The sequence below is a fragment of the Equus asinus genome, chromosome 12, assembly GCF_041296235.1.
Source record: "Equus asinus isolate D_3611 breed Donkey chromosome 12, EquAss-T2T_v2, whole genome shotgun sequence".
NCBI classification, from domain to species: Eukaryota; Metazoa; Chordata; class Mammalia; order Perissodactyla; family Equidae; genus Equus; species Equus asinus.
In genome coordinates this window covers 46,358,351-46,385,160 of record NC_091801.1, presented here as the reverse complement: position 1 = coordinate 46,385,160, position 26,810 = coordinate 46,358,351, and the positions used below count along the sequence as shown (strand labels likewise).

The following is a 26,810-nucleotide window of genomic DNA, read 5'->3' as shown; positions in this document are numbered from 1 at the left end:
TTAGTTACTGAGTAGTATTTATATCTTCTACTAGCCATGGATTCCATGTTGGCAAGGACTGTATCTATTCTGAATCACCATTGTATCGCCAGCACCTAGCACAGTTCCTAACACACAGGAAGTTCTCAAAATCTTCTAAAGGAGGAATGAAGGAAGGAGGGAAGAAGGAAACTGGATAAGCATCAACATTCCTTCTAGGCTTAAACTTTTACAATTCTTTCCTTTGGAGATGGGAAGTCCTTATCCATAAGCAGCTATAGTGATCTGATCCATAAGCTAGCTGCATTTTGTGTCTTATATGGATGACTATCTGCGTTTTCATACAGAAATTGCTGTTCACGTGCTCTTCATTTTATCTTTTTAAAAATTCTTAAATAGTCCATTAAAAACGCCATTAATGGAGCACACCTTGGGAAAAACACACTTACATGTGGACACCACTTAGTTTTATCCACAGTCATAACTATTTTTCTGACTTATTTAAATGCTTTTTGTGATATTTTTATAAATATTTGTTTAGAATTATTTATTTTTAGAATTAGTAACTCCAATTTAGAAAGGAAGACTGAAGTACTGCGAACTAACTAACACTGTTTTGTAGACCGGAATTAAAGCCCCCTGTAGTTGGTACAGGTTGCCCACTGGGCAACAGGATCTTAGAAATAAGGCCACGGGGCTGGCCCGGTGGCACAGTGGTTAAGTTCACATGTTCCGCTTCTCGGCAGCCCGGGGTTCACAGGTTCGGATCCTGGGTACGGACATGGCACCGCTTGGCACACCATGCTGTGGTAGGTGTCCCACATATAAAAAAGTAGAGGAAAATGGGCACGGATGTTAGCTCAGGGCCAGGCTTCCTCAGCAAAAAAGAGAAGGACTGGCAGTAGTTAGCTCAGGGCTAATCTTCCTCAAAAAAAAAAAGAAAGAAAGAAGGCCGCCCTTAGATGGCACATCATACTAGTAGACAGCCCCAAATCTGCTCCCTTCTTTCACAGTCACTGGCCCATCTGATACACAGATGCCTGGGTAAAGGCGACACCTCCCAGTCTCCCTTGCAGCTAGGTCATATATCTCATTTTTGGTACTGGGATATAAGTGAAAATGATGTGTGCAATTTCCATTTCACATCCTTAAAAAGTAAAGTTGCTTGTCCTCCAGGTGCCCTTTCTCCCTTCCAGCAGACCAGAAGACAAACATGGTGCTGGCGAGCTGTCTCCAACCACACAGCCGAGGAAGCACCCTCCTTAGAACCAGAGCAGGAATCGGTGCATCACTGTGACACAGCCGCCCCACCAGCCCGGGGCTCTGGACGGCCTCACAGAACAACGTCTGCCAAGCCTCCCTGGACTGTTCATACAAGAGAAATAAAGTTCTATCTTACATAAGTACTGCATTTTTGCCTCTCTCTGTCACAGCAGCTTTATCTATACCATAACAAGTACAGAGGTTAAAGTAAATATTAACACGAAACAGAAAAGAACAGATATCAGAGGACAAAGGGAAAAGACTCCTAGCCCAGCAATGCTGATCAAGGGTGGGGTGATCAAAACTGAGCCCTCAACAGACCACTATCCGAGAAACAGACCCCTCTCTTTACTCATAGTTGGAAGAAGCCACACTGTCCCCTGGAGACTTGATCTTTTTAGTCCGGAATGTTATCTCCCATGAAGCTGGCCTCACCAGGCTGTCCTCATGAAAAGCGACTGAGTCCTCAAATTATTCAACACTCATAATTTAGTGTCCTCTAAAGGAAAGGGATACACAGGCCTAAGGATAGGAGTGTTCATCTCAACGACTGTATTTGCCCACTGAATATTAATGAATTGGCATTCTGGTTTTACGTGTCAGTCTACTATGAGTTCAGCTGGTGTGAATCAGCCACTCAGGTGTAGAGCACTGACAAGATCCAACATCTGGTCCAGGAAGGTTGAGGGCTCATTAAGGAAGGGCCAGACTCTGATCTATCCCGTCTGGCCTTGCCTAGGTGACCTCCTCAGTGCTCCTTTTTCCAACCTGTAACTCCCCCATTTTTGCAACCCTCAAGCCCTCTACTGTTAGTCGACACAGATGTCAGTACCTACTATGCACCAAGAGTTACGGCTTCACCATCTCTGTACCAGGAAACAGCTAGCTATGTAATTTTTAGCAGAAAGGAAAGAAAGAAGCTCAAGCTTATTTTTACTAATAATTTGAAATTGTATTTCCTCAAGCATTTTTTGGCCCCCACATATTTCCCTGACTGCAAAATAATTTTCCCTTGGAAGCTGTACCTGCAAAGAGGCAACTCTAAACCCTTAAAAGTTTGCTAAGAGCATTGAAGAAGTGAGGTCTTTGCTTTCTTTTTATTTCGCTCCAAGTAAAATGGGTTACCCAGTTTATAGCTCTTCAAGAACTCTCATCAAGGTTCCAGAAGCTCTTCTAAGAGCTAAGGGAGCTGGGAGGAAGAAGAGAAAGCAGTGAATTGTGCTGCTGGGGCTCACACGTTATTTCCCCTAGCATCCCTTATTGACCAATAAGATATCGGCCCCAAAGAGGATGGGATGGGAAGGGAGAATTGTGGTCTCTTCCTTCATGGCAAAGATTCAAAGTAAGTTGACAAAACAAATATACTACACATTTAGTTAGACATAATACACTTCGTGGTACAAAACCCACATTAACCAGTTTAATACTTGATGCTTTGTTAGTAAAGTTATATATATTTAAAGTGGATCCTAGAGAGACTGATACCAATAAAACAGCTTTGATAGCGATCTTTAATTTATTTCTCAGCCAGCTTGTCTTTAAAATGTTCTGATGGGCCCGCCCCATGCCCTAGTGGTTGAGTTCAGTGTGCTCCACTTTGGCAGCCGAGGTTCACAGGTTCAGATCCCGGGCAGGGACCTACATCACTCATCAAGCTGTGCTGTGGCAGTGACCCACATATAAAGTGGAGGAAGACAGAACAGATATTAGCTCAGGGCTAATGTTCCTCAAGCAAAAAAAAAAGGGGAAGATTGGCAATGGATGTTAGCTCAGGGTGAATCTTCCCCAGGGGAAAAAAAATGTTCTGATGAACATGTATCATAACATGCAATAAAAGCTAAAAAAGATATTAAATACCACTGAAATCTTCACTGGCCAACATTTTATGGAACTTCCCTTGATCCTTTATACTGGGGTGAATAGGGTACCAGGAGAGAGATCCTGTACTTTGAAAAGAGGGCTCACTGGAGATTTTTCAAAATTCTAGTTTCTCTCACTATCAAAATCTATTCAATTCCTGAATTTAGTCAGAGAAAGTCTGGATGGCAAGAGAGACTTGTATCACTCGTTCACTGATAAAAATTGCCAAGTGTATGATTCGCACCCTTAGCACACAAGAGACTCAGGCTGGAAGGAACTGTACCTGCTCCATCTCCCATCCGAAGGACTAGAACATACCCTCTCTGGTTTTCCAGCCATCGAAAGGGCCTGCCACTTTAATCTTCTTTAAAACCTGCTTTCATCCTATCACCTCTGTCCAACGCCTGTCCACTGCCTACAGAAGAAAATCACACTCTTTAGCTTAGCATTTCAGTCTTTTACAACCTAACACAGAAGGGAAAACTCTAGGTGATAAAGAACACATAAGTACAGTAAATTAGCCCATATTTTGCCTGGACTTACAGGCCAAGTTATAGAATCTGACAGCTGGAAAGAAATTATTAATCTTAAATAAGCATATCAGCACCTATCACGCCTGATTCCAGGGTTGCTTTGAGGTCCAAACAAGAGCAAATGCGAAAGCCCACTGAAAACTATCAATCACTCTACAAATACAAGACACTGGTTTTACCATCCAGCATTACTATCCAGACAAAAATCACTAGTTATCACACCAGAATTTCTCAGGATATAAAAAGAACCCATCAGGCTTGGGTACACAAACAAGCTGTGACTTTCAAAGTGAACTAGCTGATTATTTGAAAGGCGACGTCATAAAGCCAATGGGACTAGCTACTCTGAGCTCTTTCATCTTTTATAATCTGATATATGGCCAGTGACCCTATGAATAGTGTCTGTCACAAAGAGGCATTCAGTATGTACTTGCTGAATGATTAAGTTCCTAAAATACACCTGGATGATGATAAAAAGGATGATATGCACAAGGGGGACCCAACCCAGGTGTCAATGACAGGTGCTTCCAGGTACAAGTACCCCTTTTTAACACCCTAAGAAAATTGTGCAGCAAAACAATGAAAGAAATTACAAAGGACAAAGTATGCTTGAGCGTGTAGAGAGAAATTCAGGTCCTGATGTTAAAACATACTCCACAGAAATGAGGGCTTTCCCCTAAGGAGTGCAGCAGGTATTTTTTATTGTCCTCCAAACATTCTTTCCTCCTCTTCCCAATAACAGTCTCAGATTCCCTGGGAAATTACTCATCCCTCTGCTCTCAACCTGGTGTTTTGAGTAAAGTTAACCCCACCCCTAGGTCACATCCCTCCTAATCTATAGTTCGAGGGCTAGAAAATATCCCAGACCTAAACTGATCAGTATATTCAGTCATATAACCCTGACTTCTGTCTGGTTCTGGGGGATAACTTAAGTTTGTCAAATCAGAATGAATTTCAGGATTTCGGGTTTAAGTACTGGTTGGCAAATACAGCAGCCATTTGTACCCAAAAGGAAGATAACCTGAAAGGGGAGGAGATAGGAGAGAGGGTAAAGAGATGTGGCAGAAACCAGTGTGTTAATCGTTTAAGCCACTTTAAGTTGGCTTGAAACACACAGGTCATGAAATACACAGACCTCCCTGGGACAGTGAGCCAGTTTTTAGGAGCAGGATAACAAGTTCATATTCCTGTTTCAGAAAAATACCTCTGGGAACTGCATCTATAATAGACTGGAAAAAAAATGGATTATTGATGGCAAGGCTAGAAGCAGAGACCAGCTAGGAGAGTATTATAATAGCCAAGTGAGCGCTAGTGAGAGCCTAAATGAGGGAAATGGAGGATAGAAGGAGGCAGAGCAAAAATCAACAGGTTGTGGAGATGGAATAAAGGAAGAGATTAAGGTAGCAAGAGGAATAGACGCATCTAGCTGGGAAGTCTAGATAGATAGTGGAAGACAGACTAGAGTATGGGCAAATTTGGGGAGCAAGTTAATGGATTCAGGTTTAGAATAATAAGTTTTGTTGAAGAAAGAGAGGAAATCCCAGAAGACTGCAAAAGTAATCATTCTGCTTCAAGTATTTCTTTTATATCATGATCCCTCTGGAAACCAGGACAAGTCAGTCTTCATTCTCTATGAAGATGGATAAGCATTTTACTTGTCTTTCTAAAAACATTTATAGTTATTAAGGATCATGTAATAATTCAACTTTTTTAGGTTAAGAGACTAAGCTACCTTTTTAAATGAACAAATACAAAACTCTAACATCATAACACCAACATAACTCAGATCATAACACAAAAATTGACATGAGATGGATCACAGATCTAAGTATCAAAGCTAAAGCCATAAAGCTTCAGAAGAAAATATAAGAATATCTTTACAAATCTGGGGTGGGAAAAGATTTCTTAGAACACAGAAAGTACTAACTGTAAAAGAAAAAAATGACAAATTGAACTTAATCAAAATTAAAAACCTCTGTTCCTCAAAATATATCATTAAGAAAATGAGCAGACAAGTCACACACTGGGAGAAAATAGTCACAAAATGTATATTTAACAAAGGACTGGTGTCCAAAATATATAAAGAGGTCTTACAAATCAATAAGAAAAAAAGACAAAACCCAAAGTAAAAATGGGCAATAAATAGCACTTAACAAAGGAAGACATATGATTGGCCAATAAGCAAAGATAAACCATTCCACATCATTAGTCACAAGGCAAATGCAAACAAAAGCCACCAGGAGCCACCACTACACACACAACAGAATAGCTAAAATGAAAACAATTAAACACCAAATTTGACAAGTATGTGGAGCAACGAACTTTATACATTGCTGGTTGGAGTGTAAAAGGACAGGACAGCTTTGGAAAACTGGTTGGCAGTTTCTCATAAAGTTAAACATACATCTACCAAATGACCAGCAATTCCACTCCTAGGTATTCACTCAATAGAAATAAAAACATACATTCACAAAGAGTCTTGCACAAGAATGTTCAGAGCAGCATTAGCCATAAAAACCCCAAACTGGAAAGAATACAAATGTCCATCATGCAGCAAATGGATAAACAAATTGTGGTATATTCAATGAAAAGGAACAAGCTATCGATAGAGGCCAGCAACATGAATGAATCTAAAAGACTGTATGCTAAGCCAAAGAAACCCAACACAAAAGCACAGTTACAATTCCATTTATACGAACAGGCAAAAACTCATCCATGGGGTAGGGGTGTGTGGGGCGAGGATTAACTTGGAAAAGGCACAAGGGAGTGTTCTGGGTTTTGGAAATGTTTTCTAGGGGTGTGGGTTGCATAGGGGTATGCACTTGTCAATTCCATGAACTGTGAATTTCACCATATGTAAATGATGCCTCAGTAAAAGAAAGGAAAAAAATAAAACAAAGACAAACAAAAAATGGTCTCTAATATAAATATCTAAAATAAACATGCTTTGTTACTGGACGGAAGGAAATCTTTATTAATCCAAGGCAAAAACAAAACACACAGACAACTTTTAATAGGTAAAACGGCGGAAACAGGATAGACTAAAACATCAGACCACAAACCAACCATGGGAGCTTATGTAAAACACCTAAGCTCTCTTGGCCTCGGTTTTCTCATCTACAAAATGGGAACAAAAAAACTTACCTTACCAGGAATATGTAAAAATTAAGCTTATGCAAAGCATCTAGTATAGTATCTGGCACACAGGACCTCAGCAAAAAGGTAGTGGCAGAAAACAATTAGTTTAGAATTTCATCGTAAACGTTTGGAACCTTGTCATTAATGTTTAGAAACTTACCATAAAAGCTTGAAGCCCACCAATCAAAACCTGTTCCACCAGCATTTCCACGTGCCAGCCTGTTCTCCCTAACCTCTTAAATTCCACCCCAAATCCTGAATTGAAGAGACAGATCTGAGGGCACATACCCCATCTCCCTGCAGATCAAGCTCGCAGAATAAAGCTGATTTCTCCACTTCCCCCTAAAAAGAAAGAAAACTCATAAAAAAGATCCACTTGACCTACCTGGCATAATAAGCAATTATTTGTTATTTAAGGAAGAGCTCTTCTAGTGGACTCTTATCTGAATATCTACCCATCACCTCACCCTTTTTTCCTGAAAACTCTCCCCTAATAAGTGACCCTGCTCCATCCAGATGGCTGGGGCGTGGGGGAGGAGGGGGGCAGGGACAGGAAGGAGAGAGAGGTTGCCTCATTCTTCAGTGACCTGCTCCCTCATCTTAAAAATGTCCATGTAAATCAAAGTTTTGGATAACCAAATTATATTTAAAGGTACGAGAGGAAACTGTTAAAAAAAAAAAACTCAAAATTGTTTTATGAAATGCAAAAGACTTTTTATAAAGATTACCAGTACTTAAGCCAGGTTTCCCATTTATTAGGTTCACCTAAAGTGGCATTCTTCCATCTGCTAGAAAGCTTTCTAATTATCTTGCAAAAGGCCATATATTTCTAAATGCTAACACATGCACACCAATAACTACTTTCCACAAAGAGCATGCTGGAACAATAGACAAAGCGTGCAGAGTACTCTCCTTTTCTCATACCAATACTGTCTGGTTGGATTGCAGCCAACAACAGGGCTCAAGTAGATTTATCTTTCCTGTAGCTCATGTAATACATTTGCCTAATGCAGTGCCCTAGATTTTACAAATTACATTCACTGATGTACTTGCAAGTCTGCAGAGTCGAACATTATCAAGGAGGACACAAGACATTTGTATAAAATGGTCTGTCTTGATAATCAATAAAAGCACTAACTATTTTGAGGCCACCTACTACCCTTTTGCCATAATTTAAAATTTCTGTGAAGGATTTCTGAGCTTTTAGCAAAGTCAAGACTGAGCCAATACGCTGCTGTTCCATCTGCATTCACACTGCACAATAAGAGCCCACACACACCAAAGAACTGTTTGAAAGCTTTTAAGGCCAAAAATTTCTATTGTGCGGGCTGTGATAGGCACTGACTAAAGGCAACTTGCAACTATAAAAAGCACCGAAACCACCACATGCCCTGCGGGAAATGTTTTGCTTAAAATGGCACAAGGAATCAGTTCACAATGAGAAATAACGCCCATATTATATCCAAATATTGAATATGAACCGACAAAAAAATTCTTATGATTAACAAGATTTATTCTCACTAAAAAGTTTTATATGCCATCTTACTACCATTTTTAAGACACTTCCAAGTGGTGCAGTGGTAGTCACTGCAAAGTGGTTCGGGTCTAACTCTCTATCATGATGTCACAAAACCCAAAACGCAGTGGAATCAGACTCGGTGTTGATGCAGTCTAGGAGTGCCAACAATCAACCTGGAGCAGGCACGGACACGGGGTAAGACTCCATCAAGTTTCCTCACTGCCCCCATACAAATATCTTAAAAGCTCCAACCTAAAAACAGAAAATCCCATTTGCCTGCGGCATCAGTTAAGTAAGGTACCAGGATTCCCTGTCAATGGGCAGGAAAGTAAGTGGGTGTAAAATGGCTTCCCCGAGCGGACTGAAACGCGGTAAATCACAAGCAAATCCCTTCCAGGAGTAACGGCATGACAGCAAACGCGTGGGGGGAACCCCTCGCGGAGTGTAAGAACCCCCAATCATTACAACTCGGATCCAACGTGCGCAGGAGTGAATGGACAGCAAATCCGAGGGCAGATGCGGGCAGGGAGAATGGGCACGCCGGGTCTGCAACCCTGACCACGGGGGGCAGCAAAATGTGCCCCGTCAGCCCACGACGCTGTCGGCAACCGTCAGTACACGAAGCCCAACGGGGGTGAAAAAGAAAGAAAGAACAAGAAGCACGTGCTCCGCAGATAAGCTGAGACCTCTTCGGCCACCAAGCGCACTTTCGTCGGAAACCGCGGGGCTCCGCCGCGGCCCCGTGCGGGAGGGCTTTCGGCGGCCCTCCGCTCTGAGCGCCCCAGGCCCACCCCGCACTCCCGAAATGCCCCAACTCTGGGCCCTGACCGACCCTCGCCACAGGTTGGCCCAGCAGGGGGGTATCGCGGCCAGGCTCCCCCAGAGAATTAAGTTTCTAATAATATAGCTTTAGGCGGATTAGCGCCAGCGCCACTCAACCCAGAGGCCAAACTAGGACCCAACTCGGTGTGAAGAGCCGGGGCGCGGGCGCCTCCTCCCCGGCAGGTGCGCCCGTGGTCTGCCGCGCTCACCAGGTACCAGACGCCGAGCAGGATGGTGCCGGTGCGGACATGGCAGCAGAGGCAGCAGCTGTTGGAGTAGAACCGCGTCCAGGGCGCGACCATCTTCATCGCTCGGGCCGCGGGCGCAGTGGCGCGAGCGCGCGCCCAAGTTTGCAGGAGCGTCGGCCGCGTCGCTCGGGGCCCGCCGCGCGGCTGCCTTCGGCTCCTCGGCCGCTCCGCTCCCGGCTCGCTAGCCGCCCGCCCGCCCCGAGAGCTCCGAGCGGCTGCCGGGACCGGACCCTGCGCTCCGAAGGCGGCGGGAGAAGGAGGAGGAGCAGGAGGGGCGGGGCGGCCCGCGGGCCACGTGACCCGCGCCCCGGCCCGTGATGTCACCGCAGGCTCCAGCCAGCTGTGGGCGCCGCCAGCCCAGTGTAAATAAATAAATCATCTTGCACAGTCGCTCAGTCCCACAGTCGGCCCGCACTGGAGTTCCGGGCCTTCCCTCTCTCGTTTGGTCTTTTGTGTAACTCTATCAAGGGTTTGAGATTCCTTTACAGTCTCGTTGGTTGTGGATTTCTTCCCGACCAGTTCTATCTTGCAGATAATCTGTAGGTGCAATGTATCACTGTTGTTACCTTGCAAACTGGAGGAGGGAAAACTGCGGGTGTGCTTCCGGTCAACTGCAGTACTTTGAACCACTGCTGAAGCCACCAAGAGCAATTTGTCTCAGCTTCCCAGCTCAATTATTGTGGTAGTAAACTTTTCCCAGAAAATAGGATGTGTCAAGGACATCCTCGCTGTGCTTCGGGTAGCATTTTTAATCATGACTGCAGCTCTCAGGAAACAATCATCAAGCTAATTACTGCCACAAGGTCCCTGCAAGACACAACATAGAGCATTAAGAGATAATGAAAGATAGGACTCCAGTTTGGGGTCATTTCTTCCCATCTGATGTTTTGTCTCGAAGCGCCCTTGTCCTAGGTTAACCTCTAATCACTGTTTAAGCCAAGCATCTCAGACAAGTTAGATTATTAGCACCGTCAAAGTTGGAGCAAGAGAAAAATTGGTTGGATTTAAATTTCTTAAAGACAGGATAGATAGGAAGGAAGAGGAATATTAAGGCTGCTGAAGTGCAGGACTGGTTAGTTTTACAAGGCTGTAAAGCTGTCACATTCTTACTGTATAGCTTAACCTGGATCCGAAGGGACCCCCCCCCCAAGTCATCCCCAGAAAGGTCAGGTGTGGGCCCTTAATCAGAAATAATGAGTAACATCGTGGTGGGAATTAATCAGAAATATCAAACAAGAATGTTTTGTTTTCTTACTACGAAGTTCTGTTTTCTTTCACGTTGAAGACAATTTTCTCTTTGGAATCTTCCATTTAATATTTAATTATGCCCGTAGCCACTTCTAACTAGCTATAGGACTAGCATTCATGCTCTGAGAACGAATGGTAATACGGAATCAGGATGGGGAGTGCTATTTTCTAAATTCCAGGGGGCTGGCCCCGTGGCAGAGTGGTTAAGTTCGCGCTCCACAGCAGACGGCCCAGTGTTTCGTTGGTTTGAATCCTGGGCAAGGACATGGCACCACTCATCGAGCCACACTGAGGTGGTGTCCCACACGCCACAACTAGAAGGACCCACAACGAAGAATATACAACTAAGTACGGGGGGGCTTTGGGGAGAAAAAGGAAAAAATAAAATCTTAAAAATAAATAAATAAATTCCAGCAAGTTCCCATATTACCTCTTGCCTTTCCCTCCCCACCAGAATTTCAGATTCATTATGCAAATGACTCATTGATTCAAGGGAATTCTGTATGTCAGAAAGCTTACTATTCAACATCCAAATTTACAGACAGTTGCCAATTTGCTCTAGATAAGAAAAGAGAGAGAGTAGGGGAAACCTGGCTGGAGAAAGGAGGTAGGGAGAGAGAAACAACACATCTGCAAGTGAAGTTTATTAAATAAATGTTAAAGTCAGGGGCCAGCCTGGTGGCATAGCAACTAAATTCACACGCTCTGCTTTGGTGATCCAGGATTCGCAGGTTCGGATCCCAGGTGTGGACCTACACACTGCTCATCCAGCCATGTTGTGGCGGCATCCCACATGCAAAATAGGGGAAGATTGGCACAGCTGTTAGCTCAGGGCCAATCTTCCTCACCAAAAGAAAAAAAACCTTTAAAGTCAGTGTTTTTGGAGTTGTATTTATTTGGATGCAAGAAAATATGGTGATTGGCCACAAGAAAAGAACAGAGGCTTCCCATGGATCTTAGTCACAGCTGGGTCACTCGTTTTCAAACAGTGGCATATTTAACTGAAATACTGATTGTAGTAGGACAGTTGTTTAGGCAAGTCGCCTTGTTTTCATCTGTAGGAGCCTCAGCTTCCAGGCCCACACTTGCTTCCTTTCTGCTAGAGTGAAGGACCACAGCCTCTGTAACTTTGGTCAGGTTGCCCCACAATTCACTCATCCTTCCTCTCCCATTCTTCATTGTCTCCATGATGCCTTCATTACTGAATTTTAAACCCTTGTCTCCTTTTGGACTTTAGAACTTGCAACCTCTTTCTCACCTAAGTCCTTTCCTTTGTCTTCTTGAACTCCACTTTTTCTCTCCCTCTATCATCCATCCCCCTGTCCCCCTTCTTGGAGCTGAGCATGGCTGCCACCTCAGAGAACATGCAGTAGTGCCCATCTATAAGGAGCTCACAATTTAATGAGAGAGATAGAGAAGGAAATGATATGTTTAGCACAGGATGCTATGAGAACCCCATATCTCAGCTTTGGGAAGATCAGGGAGGTGACATCTAAGTCCAGACCTGTAGAATAACTTGGAGTTGGCTAGGGAGAAAGACAGAGGACCAGCCCAGGCAGGATGGGAGCAAGCTATGCAGGGAACCAGCAGCCTGCAACTCACAAGTGTAGAAACAGCAAGTACTACAATAGCCAGGCGTTAACATTTGAAGGGAAGGAGGGCAGAATAGAGAGAGATGAGGCTAAGGAAGTTCTGGGGATGTCAGTGTAGGTAGGGGAGGTACCAGAAAATGAAAAGCTTTTCATGTCATGCTAAACTGAGAGGTCTGGAGTATATTTCTTGAGGAAAATGGGAATTCTGAATTCTGAGAGTTTCATAAATATTAAACCAATATGACTCAATGATAAATTAATGTCACAGCTTAAGGTACATACAAGCGAGATAAGACCAGCTATATGATTTGTGAGGTTCAGTCCAAAACGAAAATGTGAGACCTCATTGAAAAAGTATTAAGAATTTCAAGACGGGGGCTGGCCCCATGGCTGAGTGATTAAGTTCGCCCGCTCCGCTTTGGCGGCTCAGGGTTTTGCTGGTTCGGATCCTGGGCGCGGACGTTGCACCGCTCGTCAGGCCATGTTGAGGTGGTATCCCACATGCCACAACTAGAAGGACCCACAACTAAAATATACAACTACGTACTGGAGGGATTTGGGGAGAAAAAAGCAGAAAAAAAAAAAAAGATTGGCAACACTTGTTAGCTCAGGTGCCAATCTTTAAAAAAAAAAAAAGAATTTCAAGATGGCAACAGTGGAATATTAAACCAAATGTGGGCCCTTCTAAGTGCAGGAGTCTGCTACTGCCCTGGACACATCCCCATGAAGCCGGCCTTCGAGATAGGCCTCATATCTCTCTTAGAAATTAAAAACAAAACTAAACAACAAAAAAAATGAGAGGGCAGTCTCTTGTTTCTGTCAGAAAACAAAGAACTGCTCATGGAGACTGTGATAAATGCCAATTTTATAGGCGTGTGTGGAAGAAAATAAGTCGAATGCCAGATGATTCATTAAAGGATCTGGATCTTGTCCCAGTTGGGGATCAGGACGGTGAAGGTCAGAATGTGGGGCTGGCTCCAGCCCTGAATTGCAGCCAAGGTGGAAGTCAAAAATCCTGATTGATGTGCTCTCAGAGACCCATGTAATTAATCATAGATTTATTAAAGCACAAATTCGGGGTTTGGTCAGGTTCTAACCTGGGGGTTGTGAGAAAGAGTGCATAAGATTCAAACTCTGCCTCCAAGAAACATAAAATAACGAGACAGACAAAGGTAGGCAGAGGGAGTCGTTAGTGGTAGATGGTGTGGCTAACAATAAAGCAACAGCATTCTGATTAATAGTGATATTAATATGGCACTCTATATAGTTTATCAATGTTTAAAGATTTGGAAGACAATCAAATACATTTGTATTAGTCAAAGTCCAATCAGGAAAATAGAAACTGTTCTAGATATTTCAAACTGGGGGAATGTAATGCAGGGAATTGGTTACTGTAATAAAATATTTCACAGGTGCCATCTTGACCCAGTTTTGAAATCATAGCTAAAAACTCTTAATTTCCCTTCACAGGAAAATTCCCTTAACTTCCCCCACTCCAGCTACTTCTCTTATCAGGCTCTAACACGCCCAGGTGCAATATTTACTTACCCAAGACCAGTGACCCCAGAGACCTAACACCCAGGGATGGCCCTTTCTTCCTTGGGTCCACAGAATTATTCAAAATGCCCAATCCCCAGGAAGCCCTGGAGATCTAGCTAAACTCACCCCATTTCCCATAATAAGCCAACTCCTACAGTTCCACCTTGCTGTGCCCCCGTCCCCAGGTGCAACCCCCCTGTGGCCCTGTTTGGCGGTCTGCTCTTTTTGGAGCTGTAAGCAGCAAAAAGTCCTGCCTTTCATCCAAGCACCATTGTGTTGTGCCCCACCATAGGAATAAACCTTAAGTCTTACACCACAGTTGCACACAGATGAGAAGACAGGCAAGAGACAGAGAGGCAACCCAGATATCGGCAAAAGTAGGAAGGAAGCTGCCGTCACCTGCCCGGCTAGAGCTGAGACCTTGGCGGGAAGGGCTGTCCAACAGAAGTAGGGCTGCTGTTAGACATGCTGCCGCTGTTGGAAAGCCCTCCCAAAGCAGAGAGGGAAGAGGAGAAAGGCCTTGGCCTCTCCCATCCTCCTGTCCTCCAGTCTTCTATCAGTGCTTCCCGCTGGCTGAACTCCCAGAAGCCAGCTGACAAGTGGCCTGGGAGACATATTTTCCTGTCATACAAAAATAGCAGGAGGTACACAAATGTTCATAACAGCGTTATTCACAATAGCCAAAAAGTGGAAGCTACCCAAGTGTCCACTGAATAAATGGATGGACAAATCCATCAAATAAATGGATAAAGAAAATGTGGTGTATCTATATAATGGAATATTATTCAGCCTTAAAAAGGAAGAAAATTGTGTCACACACTACAACATGGGTAAACCTTGAGGACATTATGAAAGTAAGTTAAGTCAGTCACAAAAAAGGCAAATACTGTCTGATTCCACTTATATGAGGTGTCTAAAGCAGTCAAATTTGTAGAAATAGAAAGTAGAATGGTGGTTGCCAGGAGCTTGGGGGAGGAGGAAAAGGGGAGATGTTTTCCGCTGGGATCGAATTTCAGATTTGCAAGACGAAAAGTTCTGGAGATCTGTGTCACAACAATGTGAATATAATTAACTACTGCACTGTACATTTAAAAATGGTTAAGATGGTAGATTTTATGTGTTTTTACCATAATAAAAAAAAAGCATTTTAAGGAATGAAATTCTGGTACACACTACAATACGGGTGAACCTGGAAAACGTTATGCTAAGTGAGATAAACCAGTCAGAAAAGGAAAAATAATTGCATAATTCTACTGATATGAGGTACCAGGAATAGGCAAATTCATAGGGACAGAAAGTAGAATAGAGGTTAGCAGGGGTTGTGGGAGAGGTGGGGACGGGGACTTATTGTTTAATGGGTACAGAGTTTCTGTTTGAGATGATGAAAAATTTCTGCAAATGGATAGTGGTAATGGTTGCACTACAATGTGAACGTATTTAATGCCACTGAATTGTACACTCAAAACTGATTAAGGGGTCGGCCTTGTGGCTGAGTGGTTAAGTTCGCGCATTCCACTTCAGTGGCCCAGGGTTTCACGGGTTCGGATCCTGGGTGTGGACATGGCACCAGTCATCAAGCCATGCTGAGGCGGCATCCCACATGCCACAACTAGAAGGACCCACAAAAAATATACAACTATATACCAGGGGGCTTTGGGTAGAAAAAGGAAAAATAAAATCTTAAAAAAAAAAAGGTTAAAAGGCTAGATTTTATGTTATGTATATTTTACCACAGACACACGGCAAAGAGCAGGGGAAGAAGGGCAATGGATTGAGAGCAAGCAGGCAAGTTAATCTAGGCAGTGCAACATCCAACCAGGAAATGTTGTCAAGTATAATTTATCTTCTTCGATGATCTAGAAAGGCAGAATCTTGCAATGCCTTAGGTCATGAAACAAGAAGATCAGTGAATCTCCCCTTTCTCAGTTTGCAGAATTTTGTAATAAAAGCGCATGAGTTCAAGACATAATTTGCCAATGATTGCGTCTTTGGGAGAATCACTTAATCTCTGTGAATTTTATAAAATGGAAAAGATAATCCTACTTTTATAGTTGTTGGGAGGTTATTACAGAGTAAAGCATGTTACATGCCTGGCACGTACTAAATGTAATAAATGATAGACTTAGGCAAATTTAGCATTATGTAGCACCTGCCAGTGTTGTACATGTGTTAGGTAAGGCTCACAAAAAACTTGGGAGCTAGGTACTAAAATCCCCATTTGTCACATGAGAACACTGAGGCTCAGAGACTTCAAGTCACTTACCCCGCGTCTTGCTGCTAGGCAGTGTCGGGGCCGAGATTTGGATCTAGGACGGTCTCACTGCAGAGCTTGAGTGCATTCTGTTCTCCGTGCTGCCACTTACATCCTATCCTCAGGGATTTACAAGCTGAAGAACAAACACCTGTATAAAGCACCAAATAAAAACGTCAGCCCATATAGGTAGCCCCTACATGATGTGTTCCTAAAAATATATATATATGAAACCAGAATGTCCAAAAGTTGATGCCTTTCTGTTCCTGGAGAGTTAAAAATCTTTCTAATTACACCCAAACTTTTAAACACATGCTTCGATGATATTTCTTTAGCTTTTTACAAGTTTCTTAATTTGTTTCCTTCACAAATGAGCAGAGTCGATTAGCCTCAATGGTCTAGGGAACCTCTGATTGAGATATTCACAGCTTCTGGCATACCTAAGCATGCCTCTCAAGTGTTTTAAATTTATGAAACCTATGTTTCTTATGACTCATATCAGCACTTTAATTTTCCATTTACCATCATTGGTTATAAATTAATAAGGGCTAAAATGCAATAAAATATTTCAATGTTTGTACAAATAGTTCCTTAAGAGGGCAGCACTGCTGAAATTGCTGCAGCAGATGAGATCACAGAATGGCAGTTTGTCAACCGAAAGATAAAGGTTCAAATTCAGCAGAAGAAATGTTTCCTAAGAGAGTGTGCTGGTTGTACTATGGACCTGTTCATCGAAAAATCTAATTCCCTCTCTGTGATGCCCCTCCCACAAGCAAGATTAGACATCCCTGCCCTCATGAACTCAGGAGTCCTCATGTAACTTGATTTGGCCAATAACATGGTTAGAAGCCATGTGGGAGGAAGTTTTAAGAATCAGATGACGGTTACCAAGTGGATTTCCTCCTCTGCCTGGAAACAGGCAATGTGACAGGTAAGACTGCTCCATCGGCAGTCCAAGAGTGAAGATGGCATGGGTCAGAGCACAGCCAACCCATTAGACATGGAGTGTGGGTGAGAAATGACTTGTGGGCTTGTTAGTTAGCACAGAGTGACCTCACCCATCCTGAGGATACAGGGTGTCAGTGGGCCATGCATGAAAATGTGGTTGTCACATAGCAGAGCATTAAAAAGTAGCAGTGATACTGAACTTCTTTTTTTTCTTTTTTAAAGATTTTAATTTTTTTTCCTTTTTCTCCCCAAAGCTCCCCCCCGGTGCATAGTTGTATATTCTTAGTTTGTGGGTCCTTCTAGTTGTGGTATGTGGGACGCCACCTCAGTGTGGCTTGATGAATGGTGCCATGTCCTCGCCCAGGATTCGAACTGATGAAACACTGGGCCGCCTGCAGCGGAGTGCTCGAACTTAACCACTCGGCCACGGGGCCAGCCCTATACTGAACTTCTTAATCTCAAGTTCGTGTGCTCCATGCACAGCAAGCCAAACACTGAGACATCGGTGCTTGGAGATGGAGAAATGCCCCATTTGAGTTGGCCAAGAGGAGAAAGTGGGAGCATGGGTTCACTCATATCCACCTTAACAAGAGCAGAAAGCAGGGGGGTTTTATAGAGCTAAGGGGCTTGGCAGGAGAAACTTAAGAGAAACAAAGGGGTCACCCCTGGGCAATCTGCAATGGCTGCTGGGGGCTGGCCATCTGGTGATTGCAACCTCCCCAAAAGCATTCTCTTTTTTCTGCAAAACAAGCTCACAAATCCTCAAGGCCTGAGTCACCCCTCAAGTTATACAAGAAAACAGCAAATTGACAAGATTTGTCTATGTCTGTGCTGGGAACAAGGTCAAAAGGCAATCATGTTCCTATTGAATATCTACAGTAACCCTCAGGGACCTGGCTTCAGCAGGTTAAGTGCCTGAAAGTGGCACCTACAGCAAAGGCACCAGAAAGTTAGCTGAAAAGTTTCTATGGGAGATTAGGCAAACAGAAAGCCTCCACAGGGGAATTAGAACTTAGTGTGAGCTGTGAAGGGAAAGGAGGATGTTGGACGACGAGTAGGCTGCACCTCTTCTCTGTCCTATTTTAATTGTCTGACTATGCATTTTCAAATACCAGATAATTAAAAGGTCAAAGAAAGGAACAATAAGGATATGAGAAGTTTCTTAAGCAAATGATTCAGCTAAAGTGAAAAATATTCAGCATAATGTAATGGACAATTTTTATTCCCATCACCAGATTTCATCACATCCTAAGATTTTGCTGTCTTTGCTTCCTGTTTTTTCTAAAGAAATAAAACATTACCCATACTGATGTGGGGACCTGGATTTGGCCACCCCAAGATATGTCTCTTTGGCATGATGATTATTTGAGGCTAGTTTCTTTGCAGACAGGAAAGCAACTGAAAAGTAGAACTTGCTTGCCCTTTTTTAGGAGACATTTACATTGTAAAGGAACTCTCCATCTGTAAAGATCTCCCTAGAAACTCTTAATCAATACCAAAGGCAAGGACTTAAATCTGCATAATAATCTTATTCCTGTTTCTGGTAACCTCCTGTAGCTGACTTCCCTCCTTCTTCCAACGTTGGCATTTCTTTAAGGATTAATCATCTTTCCTTAGACTGGGAACTGATTGCTGCACTCACCTGTGACCACCCAGCTCAAGACAATAGACTTGCCTCCTGCTATGCCCTCCGAGATAGCAGACCACTACCTGCTGTGTCCATCAAGCGCTGTGCCAACAGGGCAATCTTGTGACTATTGTGGGAGGGACATTTCAATCATATGTGAAACACCCTGTTTGGGGGTATATAACCACTCTGTGCACCCCACTTCTTCGGTGCCCTTTCTTCCTTCGGGAAGAAAGGCCCCAGGCCATGGTTCCTCATAAAGCTTTGTTTAATTTTCTCTTGCTATTCTGTTTCATGTGAATTTAATTCATTCTCCGGCCAGATGAACCCACTTTGGATAGAGGAAATGTCTTCCTCCCCTACACTGACATTTTCACATCTTGAGGTATATGGGGTAACTATCTGGGTTCAAAACTAATTTGGCTTGAACTAAAGCAGCCTGACTTGTGGCCTATCAAAGACATGTTGTCCATCTGCATTAACCATTTAAGAACACACTCTGTTGAGGTTAGAATGCAGATTTTCCCTCCTGCGCCCCCTCCTAACGCTGGTGTTGGTCCCTTCCGGGCATCAGAGCCATGTTGACCTGCTACTTGGCAACTGAATACCTTTTAGAAACTTTGGTGAATATGCCTCCTGGGCGTATTTAATGTACATTCTTTGTTCTAAAAAGGTGTAAGACTACCGAAACTGTGCTTCTCTGGAACACTTTCTTCCTTTGTGGAAACTGTCTTCCCGGATTATAATCCTCACCCTGGCTCAAGCAAAACTCACTTCATCTCTCTTGTCTGTAGAATGGTTATTCATTATTTTGCATTGACAATACAATAAGTTCAAGCTTCCTGCATACCCCTCCCTGGCCCTATTTTTCATTTTTAAAAAGTCCACATTTACAACTCAGTAAGTTAGGCATTGAACAAAACGAGGAACCGTCAAAGTAAAAGTCTCACTTAGAAAAAATACGCCTTTTTGATGTCAAAATTGAGACGCATACTTTTTTAAAAAATGAAACAGTTTATTATATCTAGTGTAAACACAAGACAATCATTACAAATGTGAACCAGTCAGAGGAGGGAACTGATGGAAAGATAAGATGATATTTAATGACTACATTACTGTTTTCTCCAGTTATGCTTGCATAGAATTGGAAAGCAATATTATCCTCGCTCTTAAGGATTCAACAGGATCATGATGTTTCAGAGCTGGAAAGGATTTGGAGCCAAGTTGAATCATGTCTTTATTTTACAATTGAGAAACTGAGGCCCAAAGAGGCAAAGCAACTTGCCCAAAGTCACACAGATAATTTGCGTCGGAGCTAGAGCTTTATTCCCACATAACATTACCTTCCAAGACTAGTAAGGAAGAGAGACCAAAAGGGGAAGGCCAGCCATCTGTGAGCGTGAAGTACAGGCAGCTTTATGAGAAGAATATTGCTGACATGTTGGAAGTAGTGGACTGGAAAGGGAGAGGGGCACTCATGTGGAAAGGACTGCTCTCCTTCCAGTGGAGCCTGGAGCCCTTAAGAAGTCAGGAAATGCCTAGTGACTGTGTAGCTGGGTACCTGAGGGTAACTGTAAATATTCAGTAAGATTGCCTTTCAACCTTGTAATAAAAAGAAGATAATCTTGTCAATTTGCTGTTTTCTTGCTTAACCTCAGGGGTGACTCAAGGGTCACAGGGATTTATAAGCCTGTTTTGCAGAAGAAAAAGAGTGCCTTCAAGGAAGTTATGATCACCAGATAACCAGCCCCCAGCTGTTCTTGACCCCAGAAGTCTGATTGCCCAAGGGCTTCTCTGGAGTGAAAGGAACATGGATTTCCCCTTTGTTTCTCCAAAACTCCTCCTGCCAAGCCCCTTAGCTCTGCAAAACGCCTTGCTTTCTTCTCTTGTTAAGGTAGATTTGAGAGAACCTATCCTTCCGCCTTCTCGTTTTGGCCAATTTGAATAAAACTTTCTCCATCTCCAAGCACCAGTGTCTCAGTGATTGGCTTGCTGTGCATCGGGCACACAAACTTGAGATGAAGAGGCTTGGTATCAACTGTGCCCCAAGACCATGACTGCAGTGGTTGTCTGAAGGCAAGTGCTGCCTGCTGGGGTCACCCTGACAAACAGGAGCCTCGCTGGCAGCTCTCTTGAGCTGGCCTTAGGACTTGGCGAAACCTGCAGTGAAGCTGAGTTATGGGGCCTCAGGATTCTAAGGGCCCCAGAAAGGTGTGAGGCATAGAGAACTTCGCTGTTTCTCCTCCCTTTTTCTCTGAGCAAATCATCCATGGGCATTGTTGTCATGTGTTTTATTTTTGCTTTTATAGTCTGAGGGAGGTTTTATGCCTTTTCTTTTTTATGTTGATTCTTTTATATTTTGCTGGGGTTTACATAATACTCAGAAGCAAAGAATGCATTTAAATTTTGCTTCCTTCTTGAAATGAGAGATTTAGATTAAGCAAATACCAGGGAAGTTTTCACCAGGGTATTTTAATTTAGTAAGTCAACCATTTTAGATCACATGAAGCAATCCGTCTTTACCTATGCCAAGATCCTTGCTACAGAGAGGATTTAACACATTCCCGAGATGTGCTTGAGAAAAGGCTGAGGGTACTTTGTTTATGAAAATGTTTGGCAGACTCTCCTGTTTTCCCCATGGAGAAAAAAATTTGCACTTGGAAAAATGAACTGTGCTAATACCCATGAGTCCATACTGATATAAATAAATGAATGAACAAATAAATGAGGGAGAAGAGATAAATTCTCTGGTTCAGAAAAATCCCAAGTAATTTATCAAGATAACTTTGACCACAAGGAGATGGAGCATAACTTCCTGCTCCGTAAGTGTGGGCTGTGCATAGTGACTTCCTTCCAAAGAGCGGGGTAGAAAAAGTGGGGGAAAAGAGTAACCTGGAGAAACCTGACACACAGACCTCAGCCAGTGGTCAAGGTTAACATCAACGGTAATAAGTCATGTTGATAGTGTGTACCCTTGATATGGTGTGATGATGAAAACGGCACTTTACCTCTGTGATCTTCTTCCCCCAAACCCATAACTCCAGTCTCATTATGAGAAAAACATCAACAAATCCCAACTGAGAGACATTCTACAAAACATCTGACCAGCACTCCTCAAAATTGTCAAGGTCATCAAAAACAAGGAAAATGAGAAACTGTCACAGCCGAGGGGAGTCTAAGGATATGTAACAACTACCTGTAATGTGGTCTCCTGGATGGGACCCTGGAACAGAAAAAGGACATTAGAGAAAAACAAAGGGCATCCAAATAAAGTAAGAACTTTAGTTAACAATAGTGTATCAGTTGACAAATAGAAATGGCAAGCAATAGGATATATTGGAGTATATGAGGAAGCCATTTGGGGTAAACCTAATTCGGCCTGACTTTTTGTTTTTCCAAAAGGGCCTGACCGTGGCCGTTGAGCATGCATTGTATATCTGCTTTAGACATTCCCTATGGCAAGAACAAAGGCCCTTGAGATAAAGGTGCAACTTCCCTCCCCGTCCCAACATTGGCATTTCCTTAAGGATTAAGCATCTTTCCTTAGGCTGGGAACTGATTGCTGCTCTTACCTGTGACCACCCAGCTCCAGACAACAGACTTGCTTCCTTCTGCGCCCGCTGAGATAGCAGACCCACTACCTGCTGTGTCCATCAAGCACTGTGCTGACAGGGCAATCTTGTGACTGTTGTGGGAGGGGCATTTCAATCGTATGTAAAGCATCCTCTTTGGGGGTATATAACCACTCTGTATACCTCACTTCTTTGGTGCCCTTTCTTCCTTTGGGAAGAAAGGCCCTGGGCCATGGTCCTCAGATTTTAGCTCAGAATAAACTCTCCCAAATTTTCATTTATAAATTGGTTATGGATTATTTTTGTTGACAAATACTGGCTCATTAATTGTGACAAATATGCCACACTAATATAAGATGTTAATAATAGGGGGAAGTGAGTGTGGGGTACATAGGAACTCTGTATCACAGCCATAATTTTTCTGTATATCTAAACTGTTCTGAGAAATAAAGTTCATTGAAAAGACAAGGACAAAAAAGTGAATTGTGCTGTAACTGAGGAGAGGGGAAAATTGTTTTAAGAGAGTTCTAGACAGATTTTGTAAACGCTCAGATAAACATTAAAACTTTTTGGAAAACTCTAAATTCCCTTTGGCACCACCTATGCCGAGTAATTTAGCTTCATCATCTTCCTTACAGAGGACAAATAAGATGTTTTGTGAGCTAATGAAAATATGATAAACATTTTAATAAATTAAATGAATCTGTGATACTTCTCACAGTGCCTTTTGCTTACCCCTTTGCAAATCCCCCCTCCCCCGCCCTTAGAATCCCTGGCAAATTTTATATAAATATTTTTTTATTGGCTAAAGGATTTAAAGCAAATAAATATGCTATTTTTGACTTCAAGTCTTTCTCATTTAACTCTGCTCTTTCCACCTTTTTCATTCAGGCTTCATCATTCTAATGAAAATACCCATTGTGTGACAGTTTTTATTTTACAGTTCACTTAATCTTACAGTTTTCTTGTAATTGTTTTTTGGTAAAGTTCCCTTGCCACCCTCCACTTTAAAAAAATGTATTTAACAGCAGTGCATTCCTGACTGTGATCTCTCAAGATCTGACACAACGTGCGAGGTTGGAGAAGATCTCAAAATATTTCAGAAACTGAGAATTCAGTAACTATTTGTTGTGTACTGTTTGATAAGAAAAATGGATCCAGTTTTCAGCAGCTAGTAGCAGTCTGCATCGTCATTTGGTAGAGAAGGAGTGGAGGACGTTTTGTGTTTCTTTGAGTTCCAGGGACAGTGGTGAAGGAAGGGAGGAGCCCCCTCCCCCAGTGTTCTGTACAAAGATTAGGAGACAGCCTCACTGAAAAACCGGGGGCAACCCTCAACCCTAATGTGAAAAATGCCCTTATGGCACTTCCATTGAGCTGAGACTGGCTGAAAAACGGCTCTGGGGCCCTTTGGAGCAGCTGTTGGAGGTGTTTCAGTTCATTCCCACAGCATTTGTTGGTAACTACCTCGTGCCATGTCCCTGGGACCCAAGTTGATTGAGACACAGGTGCTCCCTTCCTTGAGCATCAGAATCAGTCAGTGAACGCGTCATGTCCTAGAATGCTCTCACTGTGAGACCCAAATGTCACCAAGCATTGAGTCACATCAATAACACCAGACCCAAGCTCCTACACTTCCTTCTACTGGAGTCTCCTGCCTCTTTCAAGCCCCTACCCAAGAGCTGACAGAAAGAGGAGCCTCTCATTGCTGACAACTAGTCTGCCAGCTTCAGGCTTCTCACATCTCATCCATTCACCCTTCCTCTTGCTCTGATGGAGTCCGCTGGTTACAAAGCAGCTCAGAGGAGCCTCCCCTGCACCCTGCCTCAGGGCTGGTCTCCTGACGCTTCCAAACCCTATATGTCCCAAGGGAACAGAGCAGGGCTGGATTCTGTTCAGAGTCAGGGGAGCTGTTCTCTCCTATCTAGGCGGCTGTGTGGCCCTGGGCCCCAAAGGAGAGCTTCACAGATATCTCAGAAGAGCTCCTTCATCCTCTAGAGGCAACTTCTCCACTAAAAACCCAGAAATCTCCAGAAGCACAAGCATCCATTGGTATGTAGGCATGGCGTCTTCTCTCGGGTAGATCTGAGGGGCCCCCTGAGATGGGCAGTTGGGTCTCTGTGGGTGCACCAGTCTGTTTGTAGCCCATGTGCATGGTGGAGTTGATAGAGCATCACATTGGGCCAGGGAGGCTGCAGAAGAACAGCGGCTCAGGAGAAATGGGATCCCTGCAAGAGGGTGCTCAGTCATCAACCTGAAGGAAGAAGGGTCCAGGGTGAGGGCTGAGAGACTGAAGGAAGATAGAAGGCTCAAGGGTCTGAGAGCAGCTGTGGGTGGATCGATTGCAATGAGAACATGGATGTAGGAGCAGCTCCAGAGGATGCAGAGGAGTGGGGCAGAGGGTCCCCAGGGAAGCCAAGGGGACGTAGATGAGTCATCTACATGGACACGGGAGGTCACCTGGGATGATGGCAAAAGGTCTAGATGGGGAGACTGTGGGCCACGTGCTAAAGCCTTTAATTCCACGTGGGGAGATCCCCAGAGCTTGGTAGATGCAGGTCCCTTTGCACCTGGGTGGGCGTGCTCTGCCCAGCTGGGCAAGCCAGCCTGAAACCCAGCCCACACTCCACTATAAAAGCCTGGTGCCATGGGGCTGGGCTGTGTTCACACAGAGAAAAGGGCACCCTAGCATCAGCCTTGGGCAGATGATCATGATGAGGCAGGGAAAATGGCATAGTGGGATGGCATGAACCTCAAAGTAGGGGTTTTTTTACAAGAAGACAGAGGAAAAATAGTCTGGAGTGGCATAAGGGAGGGAGGAGAATGCCACCTGCCTTCTGGCCCCATGACACAAAATTCTTCTTGTCAATAATAATAATAATAATAACAATAATAATAATGGCCAATACATACAGAGCTTACTGTATTTCAGACACCATGCTAAACATTTTCCATATAAAACTCATTAAATCCTCACAACAATCTTATTAAGTAGGTACAATTATTAGCCCAAATTCACATTGAGGAAACTGAGGCACAGAGATTAGATTCCTTGCTCCAGTTCAGGCAGGTAGTGGTGCTAGGAAACAACTCCCAACAGTCTGACTCCAGAGTTTGTGCTTTTAATCATGAGGCTAAAATATAAGGTCTGCTTTCTTTCAAAAAGAGCTCACAAAAGCTAGTTTTATATCCCCCAGATTCACAAAATTTGACCCAAGTTTATTATTTTTATTTTTGCTGAGGAAGATTTGCCCTGAGCTAACATCTGTTGCCAATATTCCTCCTTTTATATGTGAGCCACCACCACAGCATGGCCACTGATGAGTGGTGTAGATCTGCGTCCAGGAACAGAGCCCAGGAGCAGAGTCCAAAGCAGAGCACGCCAAACTTAACTACTAGGCCACTGGGGCTGGTCCTGACCCAAGTTTAATCAACTCTAGTTTGAAAATTCACAGCTAAACTTTACTTCTTTCAAGACAGAGAAGATCTCACTTGATAGAGTTTCTCTCACCCTCTAGCTTTGCCTATGTTGCCCTTTGCTTCCTCCCCACCTCCTCTCCTCCTTACACAACTCTTCCATAGGGCTCAGATCGCAACCTGATCTAACTTCTGCATCTTACCCTCATTTTGGGATTAGCACCTAAGTATAGCCTGTAGTATTCTCTAATTAGTTTTGCATGAGGTAGAAGTTTGTTACTGGGCTCCTTCTTCCTCTAATTGTTTAAATACATGAAAGTTATGCATGCAGGTTGGTGGAGACGCAGACAGCCTGGCTTGGTGGGAAGAAGCTGGAATTCCAGCTGTTGGCTCTGGAACCTCAGGCCAGACAAACATTCAACAGTTATTGAGTATGTAGCACATGCCAGGTGCTCTACTGGATGCAGATTGAACAGAAACTCACCAGACCCACTTCCCTTCCCTCTGTACACACATGTAGACCACATTTCCCAGATTTCCTTGCAGTTAAGTGGAGCCATATGCCTGTGTTTGGGCCATGAGTCATGGGTGAAAGTGAGATATGCCTCTTCCGGGCCCCGCCCACAAACACCCACACACAAGCCTCCACTTTCTTCTCTGACCAAAAAAATCCTTTAAGTTTAGAAATCCCTGCTAATGGAGCTTAGGAGGTTATAGGCAAATGCTTGCTGATTTGTGTGTTTAATTCTGTGATTTCAAAATGCTAGCACCTGCAATAGATCTTTTGGGTAGCTGTTGCTGAGAGGATTAAATCTGAAATAATACTTTTTATACTGAATTCCCTCCAAAACACATTTTTAGGGTTTGTTTCGGCAACTGAGTGATGATTGAAATAAAATTTCTAAATATTATTTGTCTCCTATTAAATCAACTACCCCTTCCATATCTATTCTATTTCTAGCAACACAATTGCAAAACCGTTTATCTTGAAGACTGTAGTCCAATCTTATTTCAAACGTTTCTTCTGTGCTATGAGTAATATACTTGGTTACTTGACAGGAAACCATTGTTATCCCCATAAAACATTTTGCTGCATAGCAAAACCTCCTGATTCTGTGACTTTATGCTATTTTTTGCCTGTACTATAATTCTCACATCAATTATTGCAGTTACTTTTCTTTTGGATTCCAGGGAATGTATAAAACTTGTAGTAAAAATAATAATTCGAAATCAAGTTAATCTTGATGTAGTTTTCCA

The 26,810-nt window shown here is 43.3% G+C and overlaps 1 protein-coding gene across 2 annotated transcripts in view; it reads right to left on the bottom strand.

Moving 5' to 3' along the window:
• The window catches only part of LAPTM4B (lysosomal protein transmembrane 4 beta), a 67,661-nt gene extending 57,957 nt beyond the window's left edge, over positions 1–9,704 (bottom strand). Inside the window, exons 1-2 of one of the 2 annotated variants that reach the window (XM_044743936.2) lie at positions 9,324–9,665; positions 7,062–7,115 (exon numbers count right to left, since the gene is read on the bottom strand). In XM_044743936.2, the coding sequence (XP_044599871.1) occupies positions 7,062–7,115; positions 9,324–9,422 (153 nt within the window). In that variant the 5' untranslated portion in view covers positions 9,423–9,665. Of the gene's footprint in view, positions 1–7,061; positions 7,116–9,323 lie in introns of both variants that reach the window. The other variant, XM_070481381.1, reaches the window with a different exon arrangement.
• Positions 9,705–26,810: the final 17,106 nt, after the last annotated feature.